At 34.0% G+C, this 20,567-nt stretch overlaps 3 protein-coding genes across 4 annotated transcripts in view; 1 reads left to right on the top strand and 2 right to left on the bottom strand.

The window, feature by feature from the left end:
• Window positions 1–1,114: 1,114 nt before the first annotated feature.
• umps (uridine monophosphate synthetase) lies at window positions 1,115–10,297 on the bottom strand. Its single transcript, XM_073846196.1, has 6 exons — window positions 10,100–10,297; window positions 9,771–9,924; window positions 5,060–5,731; window positions 2,395–2,570; window positions 2,133–2,247; window positions 1,115–1,927 (listed from the first exon to the last, which is right to left on the bottom strand). Exons 1-6 carry the CDS (start codon window positions 10,247–10,249, stop codon window positions 1,752–1,754), a joined length of 1,443 nt encoding a protein of 480 aa, XP_073702297.1. The 5' UTR covers window positions 10,250–10,297; the 3' UTR covers window positions 1,115–1,751.
• Window positions 10,298–11,227: 930 nt separating this feature from the next.
• LOC141340306 (alpha-aspartyl dipeptidase) lies at window positions 11,228–15,020 on the top strand. Of its 2 annotated transcripts, XM_073845234.1 has the most exons (9): window positions 11,228–11,342; window positions 11,450–11,611; window positions 12,007–12,095; window positions 12,194–12,268; window positions 13,713–13,792; window positions 13,874–14,047; window positions 14,205–14,264; window positions 14,709–14,791; window positions 14,890–15,020. In XM_073845234.1, exons 2-9 carry the CDS (start codon window positions 11,517–11,519, stop codon window positions 14,954–14,956), a joined length of 723 nt encoding a protein of 240 aa, XP_073701335.1. In that variant the 5' UTR covers window positions 11,228–11,342; window positions 11,450–11,516; the 3' UTR covers window positions 14,957–15,020. The 2 variants fall into 2 exon arrangements, with proteins under 2 accessions (XP_073701335.1, XP_073701334.1); XM_073845233.1 differs by lacking the exon at window positions 11,228–11,342 and having other exon boundaries at window positions 11,370–11,611.
• A 1,064-nt stretch (window positions 15,021–16,084) lies between these two features.
• The window catches only part of itgav (integrin, alpha V), a 43,219-nt gene continuing 38,736 nt past the window's right edge, over window positions 16,085–20,567 (bottom strand). The window contains exons 28-30 of the mRNA XM_073845231.1: window positions 20,423–20,530; window positions 19,314–19,433; window positions 16,085–17,734 (exon numbers count right to left, since the gene is read on the bottom strand). Coding sequence (XP_073701332.1) covers window positions 17,636–17,734; window positions 19,314–19,433; window positions 20,423–20,530 — 327 coding nt within the window. The 3' untranslated portion in view covers window positions 16,085–17,635. The remainder of the gene's footprint in view (window positions 17,735–19,313; window positions 19,434–20,422; window positions 20,531–20,567) is intronic.

Below are 20,567 nucleotides of genomic sequence, written 5' to 3' on the forward strand. Positions count from 1 at the left end.
TGCAGTAACAACCATAAAATAGCTGGTGTGCTTCTGCCCCCTACTGGATTTGACAAGAGATAACATTTTCGACTTGGACAAAGGTGGCAATACTTTGTAATAAGTTAGTTAATACATGACTGAGGCAGAAAATAAATTAGTTTTCACTTTTTTTTATATCTCAGGGTTTTATTTTTGAGGCTTTTTGTTCAGGTACACTACCAGTCAAAAGTTTTTGAACAGTAAGATGTTTAATGTTTTTTTAAGAAGTCACTAAGCCTACATTTATTTGATCCAAAGTACAGCAAAAACAGTCAATTTTTGAATTTTTTTTTACTATTAAAATAACTATAATCTATTTGAATGCATTTTAAAATGTAGTTTAGTCCTGTGAATTTTAAAGCATCATTACTCCAGTCACATAAGTTGAAATCATATTTTGATTTGTTGCTCAAAAACAGCGGAATCAAAATTTTCAGGGTTTTTTGATTAATAAAAAAAGTTCAGAACAACAGCATTTATTTGAAATAGAAATATTTTGTAAAATTATAAATGTCTTTATCATCACTTTTGATCAATTGAAAGCATTCTTGCTAAATTCAAGTATTTATTTCTATAATCTCTTTCTAAAAAGAATATACAGACTCCACGCTTTTGATTACTATAGTATATAATGTTATAAAAACGTTTTATTTCAGATATATGCTGATATTTGGATTTTTCTATTGATCAAAGAATCCTGAAAAAATGTACTCGACTGTTTTAAATATTGATAATAATAACAAAAACAGCAAAACATCTTGAACAGCCAATCAACATATTAGAATGATTTCTGTAAGGTCATGTGACACTAATGACGCTGAAAATTTAGCTTCGATCACAGTTATAAATTACATTTAAAAATATATTCAAATAGAAAAAATGGTATTACTGTGTTTGCTGTACTTCGGACCAAATAAATGCAGGCATGGTGAGAAGAAGAGACGTCTTTAAAAAACAAAAACTTTTACTGTTCAAAACTGGTAGTGCACACTTTTGTTTAAATTTTTGGGGTCAGTATAATTTATTAGTTTTTTTTAAGAAAAAAATAATACCTTTAGTCAGCATGGACACATTCAATTGCTCAAAGCTGACAGTGAAGACATCTATAATGTTAAAAAAAATAAATAAATAAACGCATTTTTTTCCAATCTTGTTTTTTTTTTTATCTTGCGCTTTCCATGAAAGCAAAGCACCACAACTGCTTTCAACATTGATAATACAAAATGTTTCTTGAGCGGAAATGTTTCTTCATCTTTTGTGACACTGAAGACTGTAGTAACGGCTGCTTAAAATTCAGCTTTGCCATCACAGGAATAAATCACATTTCAAATTATATTAAAATAGAAAAGTTATTTTAAGCAATACTTAATATTTCGCAATATTACTGTACCCCAAAATTTGAATGAAAGTGTACATTCCTTCATTTCTAGGCTTACAGATAGTTACCACTAGGCCAGATCCAGCTAGAAAATAGTACACAGCAAAGAAACACAAGACCCAGTCGTCATTATTATATTTACATTGCTATGTTACATTAAAATACTAAAAGGTATTTTAAAAATGAGATTTTGACTGACATGTTTACACAACATTTTTTATTACCAAGTGTACAAAACATGGAGGGAATAATCAGAATCAGGTTGTGTTCAAGTGGATGGAATGACTTAAGCTAGACCAGACATGATTCAGCTGGCCCCAAATGTTTTGTTCTCTTTCCCGTGGGGTTTTCATTAGCTGGACTGTGAGAGTCTTTTCAGATATGCCTCCCAGCCTGCCGTTCTGTATTCTTCTGCAGCTCTGAGCCGATCTGAGCTGGCAAGAATACCTCGTCCCACAATGATGATATCAGAGCCTTTAGCACAGATCACATCTTCTGGATTTGAATACAGCTGTCCGAGTCCATCCCCTGAAGAATAAAAAAACAAATAAAGAACATGTATCTAATCGGAAAAAAGGACTTACAGATAATACTTTGTATTATAAATAGTTCAAATACAACACACTGTATTATAATGCATTTTTGTGCTATTGTAGCATCACCTTTCTTTAACAAGACTTGTAAAAATAAACAGAAAAGCTAAGGCCAGACCAGTGTGTATGGTAAAACGTACCTCCTGTCTGCATTTGCACTCCTGGAGTCATGTGAACCAGACTAGGCTTGTCACTGATCTTTGATCCACTTATAAACCCAAATACAAAATCTGTATGGTCTTCAGCCATCTTGACCTAAAGGACATTTCAATCAATACAAATGGTGAAAAAAATCTGAGCTCTGGTAGCAATCGAAGAACATTAGTGTTATGAAATAATAGACAAGTATTACTGGAAGTGAGGACAGTGTTCATAGTTCTTCACAGAAAGCTGAAGACGTACCACTGCTCGAGTGTAATCTCCTGTTGCTAGGGAACCCTGGGAGCTCATCTGAGCAATGAGCAAACAGCCGTAACCCAGAGGCTTGCCAACTGCACCGAGACCCTGCAGCACACCCGGACCTGGCAACGCGTGGGCATTAATGATGTGTGCCCATGAGGAGATCTGATACAGACCGCCTTAAAACAAAGAAAATGTCAAGATTATTTATACTAGAAATGAAAATTAAAACATATAGAGAACTAATTCACTCAAAAAACAAACTTTTGTCATCATGTTTGTTACTTACAGTTGAGGTCAAAAGTTTACACCCCCCTTTCAGAATCTGCTAAATGTAATTTTTTTTTTTTTTTTTACCAAAATAGAAGGGATCATACAAAAGGCACGTTGTTGTTTATTTAGTACTGACCAGAATAAGGTGTTTAATAAGGTAATTTTTACTTATTTTGTCTTCTGGGAAACATTTTACTATCTTCTGTAGCCGCTTAAAGGAACACTCCACTTTTTTTGGAAATAGGCTCATTCTCCAACTCCCCCCCCCCCCCCCCTCCCCCCGAGTTAATAAATTTAGTTTTACCGTTTTGAAATCCATTCAGCCGTTCTCCTGTTCTGGCTATATCACTTTTAGCATAGCTTAGCATAGATCATTGAATCCTATTAGACCAATAGCATCGCGTTCAAAAATGACCAACGAGTTTCCATATTTGTCCTATTTAAAACTTGACTCTTCTGTAGTTATATCGTGTACTAAGACCGGTGGAAATGCAAAGCTGCGAGTTTCTAGGCTGATAAGATTAGGAACTACACTCCCATTCCGGTGTAATAGTCAAGGAAGTTTGCTGCCGTAATATGGCCGAAGAAGGCGCAGTAATACCACGCAGCACATGTGCAAATGCTAAACTAGCTGGGAACTCATTTCTGATAATACTCCGCCTGCTTCGGCCATATTACGGCAGCAAACTTCCTTGACTATTACGCCGGAATGGAAGTGTAGTTCCTAATCTTATCAGCCTAGAAACTCGCAGCTTTGCATTTCCACCGGTCTTAGTACACGATATAACTACAGAAGAGTCAAGTATTAAATAGGACAAATATGGAAACTCGTTGGTCATTTTTGAACGTGATGCTACTGGTCTAATAGGATTCAATGATCTATGCTAAGCTATGCTAAAAGTGATATCGCCAGAACAGGAGAACGGCTGAATGGATTTCAAAACGGTAAAAGTGGAGTGTTTCTTTAAGTGCAGTACTAAATAAAATATATACATTTAAGCAAAATAAGAAAAATGTACATCTCCATTCTTGGTTTTCCTTTCTAAAGCATCAGTGAGCGTTTGAACCTTCTGTGAAAGTTGCATATGAGTTCCTCAGTTGTCCTCAGTGTGAAAAGATGGATCTCAAAATCAAGTCATTGTTAGAAAGTGTTCAAATACACAAAAATGCTGGAAAACCAAAGAATTTGTGAGACCTGAAGGATTTTTCTAAAGAACAGCAGGCAATTGAACTGTTCAGGACAAACAAGGGACTCTTGTACAACTATCACTAAACAAATGAACAAAAGTTGTGGATAATTTAGGTAAGAACACAGTATTAAAAACTAAAGGGGATGTAAATTTTGAACCGGGTTTTTCAAAATTCAACTATTATTTTTTCTTGTGGACTATATGTAAACATTGTTTCAGTACTAAACAAAAATAACATGCATTTTTGATCCCTCTTATTTTGCTAAAATAATGAACACTTCTGTACCTTCATACCATTTCAGAACTGTATGACTTTATTTTTCCTGTGCAACAAAAAAGGAGGAATCTGATCATATAATTGTGTCCTTTTTGGACACTATAAAATATTCTTGCATGGATAACTGCTGCATAAAGATTATGTTCCACGGAAAGTCATACAAGTTTAGGATGACATAAAGGTGAGTAAATGACATAATTTTTTGCTGAACTAGTCCTTTACGAACACAGACATATACAAATAAGCTAAAAATAATTTAAAATGTATGAATGAAAAAATAAACAAAATGAATAGATTAATTAATTAATTAATATTTCTTATTTTAATTCTCCCCCCAACCACTGTTTGATGTCTTTGAAGACTCTTAAAAGACACAAAGCTCTTAAAAAGACACTGGAGGTAGCTTCATTTTAAAATTGTGATTTCTAGAACTTTAATGTAATCATGTAAATGAATAAAACCTTACGAAGAACAAAGATAATTTAATTCAACAATTTCTTCTGTTCCATGTCATGGTACTCTCCTGTGTCGTAGACTGACACTGAACAGAAGAAATTGTTGAATAAAGCCGTTATTTTCTTTGAGCACAAAACGTATTTTAACTATGTCCTAATTGCCTTTTTGTTCCAGAAAGCTCTCTGATTTAATAAAAAATAAAAATTTAAAAATATCTTAATTTGTGTTCCGAAGATGAACGAAGGTCTTACAGGTTTGAAACCACATGAGGGTGAGTAATTAATGGAAGAATTGTGATTTTTGGGTGAGTTATTCTTTTAACTATTGTTTTTTAATTCTTTTCTTTTAAACATTGTTTTGGACAATGAGGGGAGTGCGTATTCACTGTATTCCAACACTATGTAAAACGACTTTGCTGTACGGATATCTGGTACTAGTACTATCAAGGAGTTAACCACCCTGTGAAACAAACCTTCATACTGATGCTTGACTGTGTTCCCAATGTCTGCAAACTTGCGATCCTCGAAAATCAGGAAGTTGTGCTTTATAGCCAACTCTTTCAGACTGCTGGCAACATCTGCAGTGAAGTCCTGCAGGATGTCCACATGAGTCTTCAACACGCAAATCTGCAGCCCCAACTTATCCGCTATCTCTAGCAGCTCCTCAGAACGAGTCACATCTGCAGACACACACAGATTGGTCTTCTTGTCCTCCATGATCTTCATCAGGCGGGCTGCGAGAGGGTGTGCGTCTGGCAGCGCAGCACGAGCCCCATAGCTGAGCTCCTTACAGCTCTTTTTAGGAGCTGAGGTGCCATTCTCCTTTGTTGATTTGTAAGTGTTATTTTCTTGAACGAACCTCTCGACGTTCTGAGAAGTGGCCGTGTCTATTCGGCCAGCTTTGAGTAACACTTCCAGAAGCCTAGAGACAGAAATGACTGAATGTAGAGTGATGCCACTGTCAGCTAGCCTGGCACTGCCTCCCTGCTCTCTGTCCATTAACACAACGGCATCTGTGATCTTCAGACCTTCCTTCTCAAGCACCTCGGCGGTTTCTAGAACACTGCTGCCACTGGTCACTACATCCTCTACTATTAGACATCTGTCACCGGGGTGGATGTTTCCCTCGATGAGACGTTTTGTTCCTGGGGGATGTCAAAAGACAAGTCAATACAGGTCAGTGTTATTTTAGCATCATATCATTTACTAATATTTAGGGGCCAAGCACCGAAGGTGCGATGGCACCTATTGTATCCGTTAGATTTCTTCCTATTATTATTATTATTCTTCCGCCGCAAGTCTATGGCAGCCCATAGAACCGCTTGCGGGAAAGTTGTATAATTTGGCACACTGATAGAGGGCAGTCTCAACATTAACTGTAGCAAGTTTGGAGTGTTTAACTCAAACTCTCTAGCGCCACCACTTGTCCAAACTTTCACTTTCTTTTTGCTAATAACTTTTGAACCGTAAGCCATAAAATCAAAATTCCAATTTTAAGGATTAGTTTTTTTTCTATAATTAATTGTTTGTGAAACCTACTTTTTCGAACTCGTCCTAGACGGTTTGTCTGATTTTCACCAAAATTGGCTCACATCATCTTCAGACGATGCAGGTAAAAAGTTATGGAATTCAAGTTGATTGGACAAACCGTTCTCGAATAACGCCCTAATTAATTCTACGAAAAGTGTTTAAAAATGGAAGTGAGGCCATATCTCCGCAACGCTTTGGAATATTGAGACCAAACTTGGTGTGTGTTATAACAAGCATGACCTGAGGCTACCTACAGTGTTTCGTCACATATGAAAATTGGCTATTTTTGCTTATAACTTCTTAGTGATTTGGCCAAAAATCTCGAAACTCGTCCCGTTAGATTCGGAGGAGCATGCCGAGTCGAACCATATCCAATTTTCCCATGTCAGCCATTTTGGGTGTCGGCCATTTTGAATTTAGCTTTAAAATGCTGTATCTTGAGAACGGATTAACGTATCGTTTCGACAATAATTACAAAAATGTTCGGCACCATGCCCTGAATGTACATGCAAATTTTTGGGCCAGCGCCACCTTGTGGTCAAAAGTTATAACGAAATTTCGGAAAATGCTAATAACTTCTGAAAAAAATAGCTTATTGTAATAAAAGTGATCTCAAAATATTCCTTGGGTCAGGCCGAGAACATTGATACCAATTATGCCAAAATTGGCCTAACGTCCTGTTCGCCATTTTGATTAACGTAGAAAACCTACTTTTTCTAACTCCTCCTAGACCGTAAGTCGGATTTTCACCAAATTTGACTCGGATCATCTTCAGACCATGCTGACAAAACGTTATGGATTTCGTGTCGATATTTGAAACCGTTTTCATTTAACGCATCAACGAATTTGCAGGAAAGATGCCAAAGCGCATCGGAAGCTGTATCTCTGCAAAGCTTTGAAATATTTGTACCAAATTTGGTATGTGGCATTACCACCTCACACTGATTACACCACATCAATTTGGTAGCAGCGCCACCTATTGGTCAAGAGTAATGAAGCATTCATTAACCATTATTTTTAAAATGATCAAAAATGCTAATAACTGTAGATAGCATTAGCCTATTGTAATGAAACTGGTCGGATGAACTAGTCCTAGACCGTTCATCCGATTTTCACCAAAAATAGAGTCAAATCATCTTCAGACTGTGCTGACAAAAAGTTATGGATTTCATGTTGATAGATGAAACCGTTTTCGTACAGCGCCTCTATAAATTTTAGGCTTGATGTGAAAAGGACTCTGAGGCTTTATCTTTGGAAAACTTTGACATAATGACACCAAACTTTGTGTGTACGTTTGTCACCTCACACTAAACACACCACATCGATCTGATAACAGCGCCACCTGTTGGTCAAACGTAATAAGCCATTAAATCATATCACTAGGCGTTCTACATCATTCAGTCGTTTTGACTAATCATCTTAAAATTGCTTCCTTTTACTTATTCTTGCAGTTGGTCTGCTGTTCCTGCCATCCTTAGCTCATCATTTTCCCCTTTGAGTGCTTGGCCCCCGTAATTGCTGCTTGCAGCTATATTTTTCATTTGTTTTTATCTGTACATTTATAACTTCTATTAGAATTTTAATAATTATGTTTTTGAGATTTTATTCGTTTTTTTTTAATACACTATTAGTCAAAACTTACCAGGGTTTTTTTTTCTTAAGATTTTTTTATGTTTTTTAAAGAAGTCTTTTCTCCTCAGAAAGCCTGCATTTATTTGATCCAAAATACAGCAAAAGCAATAATATTGTGAAATATTATTACCATTTAAAATAATTGCTTTCAATGCATTTTAAAATGTAATTTATTCCTGTGATCAATTTTCAGCATCACATGATCACATGATCCTTCAGAAATCATTCTAATATGCTGATTTGCTGTTCAAGAAACATTTAGTATTCCAAAGATCAGCATTTACCTGAAATAAAAAGCTTTTGTAACATTATACACTGTACCATTCAAAAGCTTGGAGTCAGTATATTTTTTGGGAAAGAAATTATAGAAGTTAATACTTTTATTTAGCAAGGATGCTTTAAACTGTTCAAAAGATGATAAAGAACATTTATGATGTTACAAAATACAAAGAATTTCTATTTCAGATAAATGCTGTTCTTCTGAGCTTTCTATTCAAAGAAACCTGACAAAAATTCTACTCCGCTGTTTTCAACATAATAATAATAATAATAATAATACATGTTTTTGAGCAGCAAATCGGAATATTAGAATGATTTCTGTAGGATCATATGACTGGAGTAATGATGCTAAAAATTCAGCTCTGAAATCACAGTACTTTGGGTCAAATAAATGCAGATTTGATGAGTTTTTAGTCATTTTTATTTCAGTTGTAGATATTTCGGTACAAGTTAAACTAAATAAAAATCTGAAGTGTCACCTCTGCGACTAGCTAAACAAGTTTTATAATACATATTTTAATTAAAACTTTTGTTTAAAATTTAGCAATTGTGTTTTTTTTTTTGTCATTTTCATTTGTTTTCTCTTAAAACAAAATAGAAAAAAGTAAATAAGTCAGTATAGTTTTTACTGATTTTGGTATCAGTTTTAGAAATTAGTAAAATATTAAACAAAATGAAAACAAAATGTTGCCTTTGAAACTACCTGAAATATGTTCAAGTTTTTTTCCCCAACTGTAATTTAAACTTCAGTTAAAGTTTTAGTAACTGTGTTTTCGTCATTTTATTAGTTCTCTCTCTTTTTACCATCTATACAGATTTCAGTCATTTTTATTTTAATCGTGGTTGTTTTAGGACATCAAGCTAAACTAAATGATTAATAAAAATACATATTTTACATATTAAAAAATCAAGTTAAAGAAATATGTAAAATATGTGTTTTCCACCCACTTTAATTTACGTTTTAGTAATGTGTGTTTTAGTAAAGTATTTTATTAGTTCTTTCTTTTTTACACGTTTTTAAAAAAGAAAAAAGGAGAATGACATTGTGCTAAGTTCCATTCATATTTAACACAATTTCAAGTTAATAACAGAATCCACCAAAGAGCAAAAAATATATATAATCCCTCTTATTTGGATACATAAACGAATTGAAGAAAGTATTGAGTTTTTTTTTTTTTTTTTGCTCTTTGGTGGATTCTATACAAATTTTAGTTATTTTTATTTCAGTTTTGTTTATTTTGAAACATCAAACTAAACTAAATAAGTAAAATAAATACATAAATAATACTTAAAAACTTATTTCAGTTAATGTTGATTTTATTTCAAGTAATGGAAATTATGGTTTTAGTAAACTATAATAATACAGATTCACACTGCAAATCGCATCATGACATATATAAATAAACTTTCTGTAAATCCAAATGATTATTAAAGACAAATATTCGGACACTTACAGCACAACCTAACCGCATGACATTCCATATTGTCGATGAGAAAGTGTCCCAACTCGATTTTTGTTCATTTTAAATATTAAATCTAATAATATGTAACTAAAACCAACTATCTTTTTGGTGTGAATTGTTTTACTCTTTTTACACAAATGCTGTTTGGTTTAAAATGTTGCTACCTAACACAATTTTCAAATGTGTCTGAAGTGTCCAAATACTTCTGAGAGGAGGGAGGGATCAATAAATGCAATAAATCGATTACTGATAGAACTCAGTTAAATCTGCAATATTTTACCATAGTCCTTTGCCTCCTTTCGTCGAATAAGCATGGGATATTGTTTGGTAGAGCAGATTATGGTAGCCAAAGGAAGAGCTGTGTAAGGGACACCACACACACTCTCAAACTGAACTTCTGCAGCCTCAGCACGCTTATAAAGAAGATCTGCCACCTGATCACAAACAAATGACATCTCATATTAACATGATCAACAAATGAGATTCATTTAAAAGAAGATTTTTCACTTGTGAAACATTTTTGGTAGAACACGTTTAGGATATTATGTATAATAACCTACTTGTGGTATAACAGCACAGAATTATTACTCAAAGTGAACACGTGTTTACCTGGTTCATCAACGTTGGATAGGAAATTATAACTCTAAGATCAAAATATATCGGAGAGGTGAGTCCGCTTTTCAGCTTAAAAGTCCCAAATTTGACCGCTTGGATGTCGTGCAGTTTCAGGATTAAACTATCCAGACTGTTGTCATCCATTTCGTTTTGATCAGCTTAGCTCCACTAACCAGAGTAAAATGCGGGTAGTGATTCCTTCGCGGGAAACACATTGCCCGTAACCTGCAGGGTTGCCAAGTTTTAACAACAAAACCCGCCCAATGGCATTTTGAAGGGGTCCCCCAGTAAAAATCGCGTTCTGGAGGGTAAAGTACACGTTTTTTGGAGGGGTTTCCCCGGTACAGTTCGCATTCCAGGGGATAAATATAACGTTATTTGGGTCGTTTCAACCCACGGATATGAAAAACCACCAGCGGCAACTGCGTTAAAAACCGCGGACTTGGCAACACTGCTAACCAGTGACGACACGCACACCCGTGATAGACAGGATCATGAAACCATTTGACAAAATAAAGGCCTTAAATGTTTCTAAAACTTGACATTTTTGGTCCTGTGGACTTAAAAAACTCCTTTTTTAAACACATTTTTCAAGTCGTTCATTTAACCAGACTCCTTGCTAATGTTTACTGCATAACGTTAGCTAGCATTTAAATATCCTAAATACTGGAATCTTTTTTAAACACATTTTTCAAGTCGTTTATTTTAATCAGACTCCTTGCTAATGTTTACTGCATAACGTTAGCTAGCATTTAATTATCCTAAATACACTATTTAAAATAATACGGTTTGAACAATGTGACAAAATTCCAGCCTGACTGAATTTTTTTTTCGACAAATTATATTGACCTCTCATATTTCACCACAAGCTCTTCTTTTGGTAAACAAGTACACTAAGTTTCATAAAACTTCATTAAATATGGGATTGTGCTTTATTATAGGCAAAAATCACTTTCATGCATGCAGTCATAACGGGAATGATTTATGTATTGTTTATTTAGAACAATCAGCCATTTGAAAGGTAGCAACGTTTTAATCTGTAACAAAAAAAAAAAAAAAAAAAAATGAACAGGTAGTGCAACTACTAGACTTTTATTTTGGAAAAAAGTCTTCCAATGACGAATAACGTTACATGTAAAAAATAATTCAAGATCAGCCTCCGCTGTCTCAGTAAAATCTGTTTTGCAATCACGTGATTCCAGTCTAAAGTTTCTTATCAAGGCTTGTTCCTGTGAAGGTCTGTCCTCTGTGGAATAATCCGAGTGATATACTATCTGACCAAAGGTTATGTATTTAAGATTACGACTAAACTGTTCTGAGCTCTAAACTGTGCTCTGTCAGCAGAAGGAAGCTGGTCATGTGCTGAGAAGTGACTTCTTCTGATCAACTTCTACATTTCTGAGAGCAGATCATGAGGAGAAGACTTCTGCTGGTATCGAACTCCACTCTTCATGGAGGAGGATATCTTCAACACTGTCAGCAGCAGATCCAAGACTTTTTTGGAAAGTAAGTTGCCAGCTTATGAATGTAGGAATAAAACTTTTGGAAAACTGTTTCCAAAAATAGTTTCGCAATTACTGTCATAAAACCCTTTGTATTAATATTCTGATATAAAATAAAGGGTTATATTCTGGGTATATTCTATTAATAATATTTAGATATATTTTATATCTGTATGCAGGCATGCATACATAAGGAAGGTATATAATATAATATAATATAATATAATATAATATAATGCATTGAAGTGCAAAGTAAAGGTCCATTTATTGGCCTCAAACACCAGTTATGACAAGTGCATATAAGCTTATTAATACACACTTTTGTGTTTTGGTAATCAAAGTAATCTGACCTGCATTGACCCTGGTTATAAATGTGTGTAACTGTTTTTTGTTCAACAGGGAAGTCAAGAGGATCCTGTTTGTCCCATATGCACTGCATGATCGAGATGCCTATACCAAGACTGCCAGAGACAAGTTCGAGACGTTGGGTTTGTGTCTTGTTGATTTTACCACAGGTATGTTGAGCATACAGTCACTGCCACATTGACCTTCATCTCTGCTGTGCTCTTCTTTTCTCTTTTTCCAGGCTTTGAGGTGGACAGCGTTCACGAGACGCCAGACCCTGTAGATGCTGTTAGAAAAGCTGAAGGAATATTCATTGGTATGGACTTTTATTAAATATGTTGATATATTTAAATATACATTTTCTTATAATTATAAGCATAACAATATCATATATTTTATATAATAAATAAAATTCAATTTTATTTAAAAATAAGATTAATATATAGAATTAGATTTGTATAAATATATTTTAAATATAAAATCCACAAATTTGCTTACATTTAATTAGTCACTGAAAAAAAGCACAGAATCGTAGTTTTGTGTCAAAGCATTTATTTGTATACATTTTTCAAAATACTAAAGCTTTAACCCATTCAGTATTAATAATTTGGATTTATTATTTGCACATTATTAGATATGTAATGATTATGTTTTTGTTTTGAAGTAAAAAAAAAATAATAATAATAATAATAATAAGATCAGAAAATTAATAACACATTGTTATTGTTCTCCAAACGAAACTATTCAAAATATTGTTGTGAACTGAAAAAATGAAATAAAATAAAAAATTTGATGAGAAAAAACATACAAAATCAAAAATCTGCATTCTGCAGTTTAATTTCTGAAATGACTAAAACTGAGATAAGTTAAAGTTCAAAGATTCTTATGCTCATATTTGATCAAAAATCCAGAAAAAAATTTAACATTGTGAAATATTATTTAAATGTAAAATAACTGTAATCATTCTAATATGTTGATTTATTATCAGTGTTGAAAACAGTTGTGTTGCTTAATATTTTGTTAGAACCCGTGATACCTTTTCCAGGATTCTTTAATTAATAAAAAGTTAAAAAGAACAGCATTTATTTAAAACAGAAATCTTTTGTGACAATATAAACTACCATTAAAAAGTTTGCAATCAGTACATTTTTATTTATTAAAAAATATATATAGATTTACAGAGGATAAAAAATTATAGCAAAGACTTATATTGTTAGAAAAGATTTCTATTTTGAATAAATGCTGTTCTTTTTAACTTTTTATTTATCAAAGAATCCTAAAAAATGTATTAGGCTCTAAAAAATATTAAACAGCTGAACTGTTTCCAACACTGATAATAAAAGTAATAAATCAGCATATTGGAATGATTTCTGAAGGATCATGTGACACTGAAGACTGTAGTAATGAAATAAGAAATAAATTATATTTTGAAATATTTTCAGGGGGAAGCAAACTACAGAGTATGAACCTGATTAAAATAGAAAACCATTATTTTAAAATAATAATATTTCACAATATTACAGTTTTTACTGTATTTTTGATCAAGTAAATGCAGCCTTGATGCGCATAATAATAATAAAATTAATAATAATAATAACAAAAGATATTATATGACTAATAAAAATGACTACAAATTTAAATAGAAAATCAAATATAACAATAAAAGCTAATTCTATAAATATTTTAACATGCACTCAAAAATTGACCATGTTTTCAGTGTGGTCTCAGACTTAGTACTAAAGAGTTTTTGTGTCCACTAGGTGGCGGTAACACATTCCGCCTGCTAAAAGCTCTCTATGACAACAAGCTTGTAACTGAGATTAGAAAGAGAGTTTTAGAGGTGAGTTAGTGTCTGTCTGAATGAATTAAAATCTAAAATACAGTGAAACTGTCTGTAACAGGTGTGGTTGTTTTCTCATAGGACGGGATACCTTACATGGGATCTAGTGCAGGAACCAATGTCTCCACCATCAGCATCAACACCACCAATGACATGCCCATCGTCTATCCACCCACATTTGCTGCCATTGGTTTAGTGCCCTTCAACATTAACCCACACTATCTGGATACTGATCCCAACAGCAAACATATGGGGGTATGTACAGATGACCACACACAACATGACTGCAATAATCCATATTAAATGCATAAAATCCCCAAAACATGCATTGCTGTATTTCGTGAAATATAATAAACTCTTAAGGTAGAACCTTCAGGCTTTATGAACACAGATTTGATTTTGCATTTTACAGGAAACGCGTGAACAGAGAATTGTCCAGTACCACGAGGAGCCAGAAACACCATGTGTGCTGGTATGTTAACATGTTGGGGTCAGTAAGACTATTTAATGCTCAACAAAGATGCAATTATTTGATAAAAAAAAGAAAGAAAACTACAGTAAAAACAGAAATATTGTAAAATATTAATTTAAAAGAACCGTTTCAAATATATTTTAAAATGCAATTTATGCCTGTGATGACAAAGCTGATTTTTCAGCAGTCAATATTGAAAACAGTTGAGCTGCCTGTGAAACAGTTTTTCAGTATTATTTGTTGAATTGAAGGGTCAAATAGCATTTATTTGAAATTGGAATCTTTTGTAACATTATAAATGTCTTTACTGATATTTTTGATCACTTTAATGCATCCTTGCTGAATAAAAAGTCTTTCCTGACCCTAAACTTCTAAATGGCAGTATATTCTCAGTTGTTAGTCCAGCAGTAGTTGAGCATTACCACTATATACTGTTAATGGCAGGGTCTTCGGGAAGGCTCAGTGCTCTTAGTGGAGGGAAACAAAGCCACCTTACTTGGAAGCACCAAAGCACGTCTGTTCCAGAGGTAATACAGAGACTCTTGCACATGCAAACTGAAAATACACCAGGAAAAAAAAATAATGCCAAATAGGAGAATAGTGAAATTGATTATTTCTTTTTCAGGGGGGAGCAAACTACAGAGTATGAACCGGGCAGTGATCTCAGCTTCTTGCTGACGGATGCACAGTGAGCTGCTACGTTATGTACAGTGCAATGCAAACATTTTTACAATAAATGATCAAATCCACAATTCATTTTACGTTTCTTCATTTTCTTCATCACAAGCACATAACTTACTTACAGCTGTTTTGTTTCAAGTACACAAAAACTATGAAAGCACTGTAGAATTTAAAGATGATTATTCTTGTATTTCAAGTCTGCATTTGGTTATTGATCAACCGGATAACTGTTAAGTTAACAGCTAAACAAATCCTTTGCGGTCAGGCTCATCACTAGATTAGAAAACGGTGTTATGATAACAGGACCTTTAGACCACAAAAACAGATACTAAATTCAAGTCCACATCTATTCATAAATGTGACCACTAAACCACACAAAAAAAATTAGATTTATACAATAATAAGCTTTCCATTGATATATGGTTTGTCAGGATTTGGCCGAGATATTGAAACAAAAGAAATGTTGAGAAAATCACTTTAAGTTCTTAGCAATGCATATGTGACCCTGGACCACAAAACCAGTCATAAGGTTAAATTTTACAAAACTGAGATGTATGCATCATATGAAAGTTCAATAAATAAGCTTTCTATTGATATATGGTTTGATAGGATAGGACAATATTTGGCCGAGATACATCTTTTAAAGATCTGGAATCTTGAGGGTGCAAAAAAAATCAAAATGCTGAGAAAATCACCTTTAAAGTTGTTCAAATTAAGTTCTTAACAATGCATATTACTAATCAAAAATTACATTTTGATATATTTACAGTAGGAATTTTGCAAAAAATCTTCATGCAACATGATCTTTACTCAATTTCCTAATGATTTTTGGCATAAAAGAAAAATCAATAATTTTGACCCATACAATGTATTTTTGGCTATTGCTACAAATATACCCCAGCGACTTAAGACTGGTTTTGTGGTCCAGGGTCACATATTACTCATTAAAAATTAAGTTTAAATACATTTATGGTAGGAAATTTACAAAATATCGTTATGGAACATGATCTTAATATCCTAATGATTTTTGCCATAAAAGAAAAACCTGTAATTTTGACTAAATGTATTGTCGTTGGCTATTGCTACGAATATACCTGTGCTACTTCTAAGGGTCACAAATAAGAAAAAAGAAATGCAACTACATCAGTATAGTTGTTTATTGAATTACAGAAGCATTACCAACATTCCTGCTAAACAAAATTGTGGGGAAAAAGAAAAGGAAAGTCAAAAATAAAGTCAAAAGTCAGTGATCTGTTTTAAACATGGTAGATTTTCAAAACTACATATTTTTGTTGCTATGATTATGTTCTATTATATATTTTTTTTTTACAAACTTTACAAACAAAAGAGAATATATTCTGGATCCTTTTACCTGATGCATAATTTTGACTGAATTACAAATGTATGCAATTTTTCATTTAGACAACATACTTATGGCAACCCAATATGGGTAAATTCATATGGGCAGCAGCATTACTATAATACAGCAACATAAGAAATCCAGGTTTTTCAGTGTTATGGGTTGAGTATTTCAGTATATCTGAAGACCAAGAATGAACCGCAACCTTTAAGCCATAAAATCATTAGTTAAATAATTGTTTCCAATATAAAACAATTAAAATGCCAATACTGTTAAGGATTCCAGCCTTTTAGTTTTTGTACATTTTTAACAATGTTTCATTCTTATCAGTTAATATTCATTGGGAATAATCACACTAAATACATTTTTTTCCTATTCTTATCAACAAGTATTTGGCTAAATATGAGCTTTAAAAACAGACTAGTGTTTCATCTATAAAAATACTTTGTTTAGATTGTGACTGAGAGGAATATTAAAACTTAAAGGTGAATTAAAACATTATATTAAAGGTGCTCTGTCCATAAAGGGTAAGTTTTCAAAATACAAAAATGCTACCATTTTATTGCTCAATTGTGCAAAGATATTATTTTACGGTTTATAATACTAATTCAACCAAATGCTCTAAATGCACCAACACAACCCTGCTCTAAAATAATGTGTTTACAGTAGACAAACATAAGAATATTTTCTCAAAATAATACACCTTACGCCCAAATAAGAAATCAGAGTCTAAATCCCAACGGCTGAAACAACTGCGAAGAAAACATATAAGAACCAAATATCCAAAGTCCTGCAGAAAGCCTCCTGACAGCAGAAACTGAGCAGAGTGATAAACAATATTTTCAAAACAAAAAGTATCTCCCACAGAAGAAGCAAAACCGGCAATCTAACGACGTACCAAACTGTCACATCTTTCCTTAAAATAAAAATCACGATCTCATTTTGTATTTAAGGTTCATTATCTTTTTGTTACTTGTAAACAATTTGAAATGCATTATGATTTAAATGTGTTAAACTCTATGCTCAACTGAAAATCAAATCTCGTCTTAAGACTCAGTGCAGTAGAAGAAAGACAGGAGCACAGGGAACAGGGACTGGCACAGGGCTTTAGTCTTATTAACAGAGCATCGTGGTTATTCGAACCAACTCAGCTGTGTGCCAATCAACTGACGACAGCCATCTCAACTCATCAGGGCTGTCTGGATGATTAAATGCTGACCTGCTAATAAAGATGAAGGAGTTGTGAAGGATGTTGTATTCTCATCAACACACTCCTGCTGATGTGGCATTATTGTGTCGGCACTGTCATAGACTAGTGAAGATGAAGAGCTCAGGCTTCTGTGTTTCTGTCTCCGTTCTCCTGAGGCTGAAGCTGCTCTTTTTCTATGCTGTCGTCCTGAGGTGGCCGCACACGTTTAAAGAAGCCCAACTGAGGAGGGAAGAAATCAAGATGAAATCAGTCAGTGATATTCAGTAAATACTGTCGTTAATTATGCACCTTCATGTCGTTCCAAATCCAAACCCATGACCTTCCTTCATCTTCGGAACACAAATTAAGATATTTTTGATGAAATCCGAGAGTTTTCTAACTCTGCAATGCAACTACCACGTTTAAGGTGCAGAAAGGTCATTGTTAAAATGTCAATGTGGCATCAGTGGTTCAACCTTAAAGTTACAAGAAGCTACAAGAATACTTTTTGTGCATACAGAAAACAAAAATAACTATTCATTTTGTGAATGCACGTCAAAGACATGGAAGAGAAAAACATTTTTGAATATAGTCGTTATTGATGATCACATGGATTATTTTAAAAATGTCCTTACTACCTTTCTGGGCCTTGAACGTGTCAGTTGCACTGCTGTCTATGCAGGGTCAAAAAACTCTCAGATTTCATCAAAAACAACTTCATTTGAGTTATGAAGATGAACGAAGGTCATACTGGTTTGGAACGATATGAGGGTGAGTAATTAATGACAGAATTGTCATTTATCCCTTTAAGGGATTTAATCTATCCCTTTAAAGGGATGGTTCGGAGTAGAATTGACTTCATTGCTATGCACTCCGAAGCCCATCTAAATACCCCATCCGAAGTTTTTTTTACCTTAGTCGAACATTTATGGAGATATTAGAGTTTTTCTAATTGCTTGTTACAGGAGTGAATGGTACATGTGATGTATCTCGTAAATTGCACCACTAAACGTACAAGTAATCTTACCAAACTTGTACAGTAGTGTAAATAGGTTATGTACTCACAAAACACTGCATCGGAACATTTGTAAGTCCACCATGAGTGTTTTAAAAACACGTTTTAGCCGATCCCTACTAGTCTCAAAAACTACAAATGGCGACACGTCGACGTCACTTCCCTGGTTTGAAAAAAGCACGTAAAAGTCCTCCTACAAGTTGACATGCACACAGTTGTAGTAGGAGGACTTTTACGTGCTTTTTTCAAACCAGGGAAGTGACGTCGACTTGTAGTTTCTGAGACTAGTAGGGATCGGCTAAAACGTGTTTTTAAAACACTCATGGTGGACTTACAAAGCGTTTTGTGAGTACATAACCTATTTACACTACTGTACAAGTTTGGTAAGATTACTTGCACGTTTAGTGGTGCAATTTACGAGATACATCACATGTACCATTCACTCCTGTAACAAGCAATTTGAAAAACTCTAATATCTCCATAAATGTTTGACTAAGGTAAAAAAAAAAACTTCGGATGGGATGGGCTTCGGAGTGCATAGCAATGAAGTCAATTCTACTCCAAACCATCCCTTTAAGTAAACATCTAAAGAGACAGACATAGGGTTTTTTTAATTAATAAAATAAATAAACACCTATTGAATAGGTCAAAGTAAGTAAAGTCACTCATTAGGGGCTAAAAATGTATATTTATAAAATGTATTCAATTGATGATTATAGACAGGACTTAGCAACTTTTGACATCCATAGCCCATCAAACTACCAATCAGTCTAAGATATTTAAATAAAGTTTATGGCTGTTCACCTTATACATGACAAATATGAGCAGAGCCAGGAGCAGAAGTCCAGCCAGGACAGCCAAAGCCACTACCCAACCTGGGACAGGCGGAGGGTTCTCTGAATTCCAGATCACCTTCAGAGAGGCCTGCAGGACAGAGATGTGTGATAATGACACTGGCATCATACAACCCTCAGTCGTGATCATAATGTAATCTGGTGCACATAATGTGAATAATGTCTCTTACTGAAATATGTTGTAGAAAACCAATAAATGATTTACATTATTTTAAAAAATACACATTGTTTTATGCATATTTTAAACTTTGGGAGGGGCACCATCATTTAGATGACATGAAATGGATGCACTCTGTGAACTACTTTTTCCACAACACAACTCTGAAAATAATACTGATACAATGACCACAGCTACTGAAAGAGGTCACAGGTGGCGATGGATATATGTATAGGCTTAATATGTTTATGCCATACCATTGATTTTCCCCACAAGGAGTCAAAATGCCCCCGGAAACTCTTTCAACGGCTGCGGTGTCATGACAAGTATTAGCATGTTTACATCCTGCCAGAATGGCATTTAGGAATTCTTGTCTCTGCTGTTTGTAAGCTTGTTTAGTAGCTGTAGTCTAAAGTGGTCTAAAGTAAAGAGAACAAAGACGCAGGTCTTTAGGCAGTTTTATTAGTCTATAGGCAATGTCACCTTCCTATACTTTTCTCCTCTATTTAGCAAAAGTAGTGAAGACTTGCATCGCTTCTCTTGTTGCCATTCGACTGAAAATTACAACCAAAAGCCGCATATTAGGGCATCATATTAGCATTTTATTTTTCTGAATTGTGCTGCGGAAAAAACAGCTAGCGAGTGCAACCATTTCATGTCATCGAAATAAGGGTGCCCCCACAGTCCAAAATATGTATATAACAATGTGGATAGTCTTTCATAGGTTTTCTACTATATATTTCAGTAAGAGACATCATTTCAATACCCAGTTTCATTAGTTTCATAAATAATAGTTTAACAACCATTCCGCTCTCTTTCTGACCCAAGAAAATCTAAGAAAAGGATTAAAAAGAAGTTTATACTGTTATATCCCCTTTACATTGATGATCATGGGAACTTACTGATGTCGTGCTGGTTGGAAGCTCAGAATACAGATTTTTATATGGCATCTCTATGACACTGAAGGAGGCTGAGGATCGAACATTGTACGATTTGTTCTGACTTTCAGCCTAAAAGGAAAGAAAACCAGCGCAATGTGTTTTAAAT

Source organism: Garra rufa, chromosome 8 (genome assembly GCF_049309525.1).
Source record: "Garra rufa chromosome 8, GarRuf1.0, whole genome shotgun sequence".
In the NCBI taxonomy this organism is placed as follows: Eukaryota; Metazoa; Chordata; class Actinopteri; order Cypriniformes; family Cyprinidae; genus Garra; species Garra rufa.

What these genes read in the sequence shown, in the direction of transcription:
- LOC141340306 (XM_073845234.1), top strand. Translation starts at nt 11,517, where the DNA reads ATGAGGAGAAGACTTCTGCTGGTATCGAACTCCACTCTTCATGGAGGA. An exon ending in AGACAAGTTCGAGACGTTGG is followed by an intron (nt 12,096 to 12,193) that starts GTTTGTGTCTTG and finishes CTCTTTTTCCAG; the next exon opens with GCTTTGAGGTGGACAGCGTT. An exon ending in TTAGAAAGAGAGTTTTAGAG is followed by an intron (nt 13,793 to 13,873) that starts GTGAGTTAGTGT and finishes GTTTTCTCATAG; the next exon opens with GACGGGATACCTTACATGGG.
- umps (XM_073846196.1), bottom strand. Translation starts at nt 10,249, where the DNA reads ATGGATGACAACAGTCTGGATAGTTTAATCCTGAAACTGCACGACATC. An exon ending in ATCCAACGTTGATGAACCAG is followed by an intron (nt 9,925 to 10,099) that starts GTAAACACGTGT and finishes GTTTGTGATCAG; the next exon opens with GTGGCAGATCTTCTTTATAA. An exon ending in GAGATTACACTCGAGCAGTG is followed by an intron (nt 2,248 to 2,394) that starts GTACGTCTTCAG and finishes AATGTCCTTTAG; the next exon opens with GTCAAGATGGCTGAAGACCA.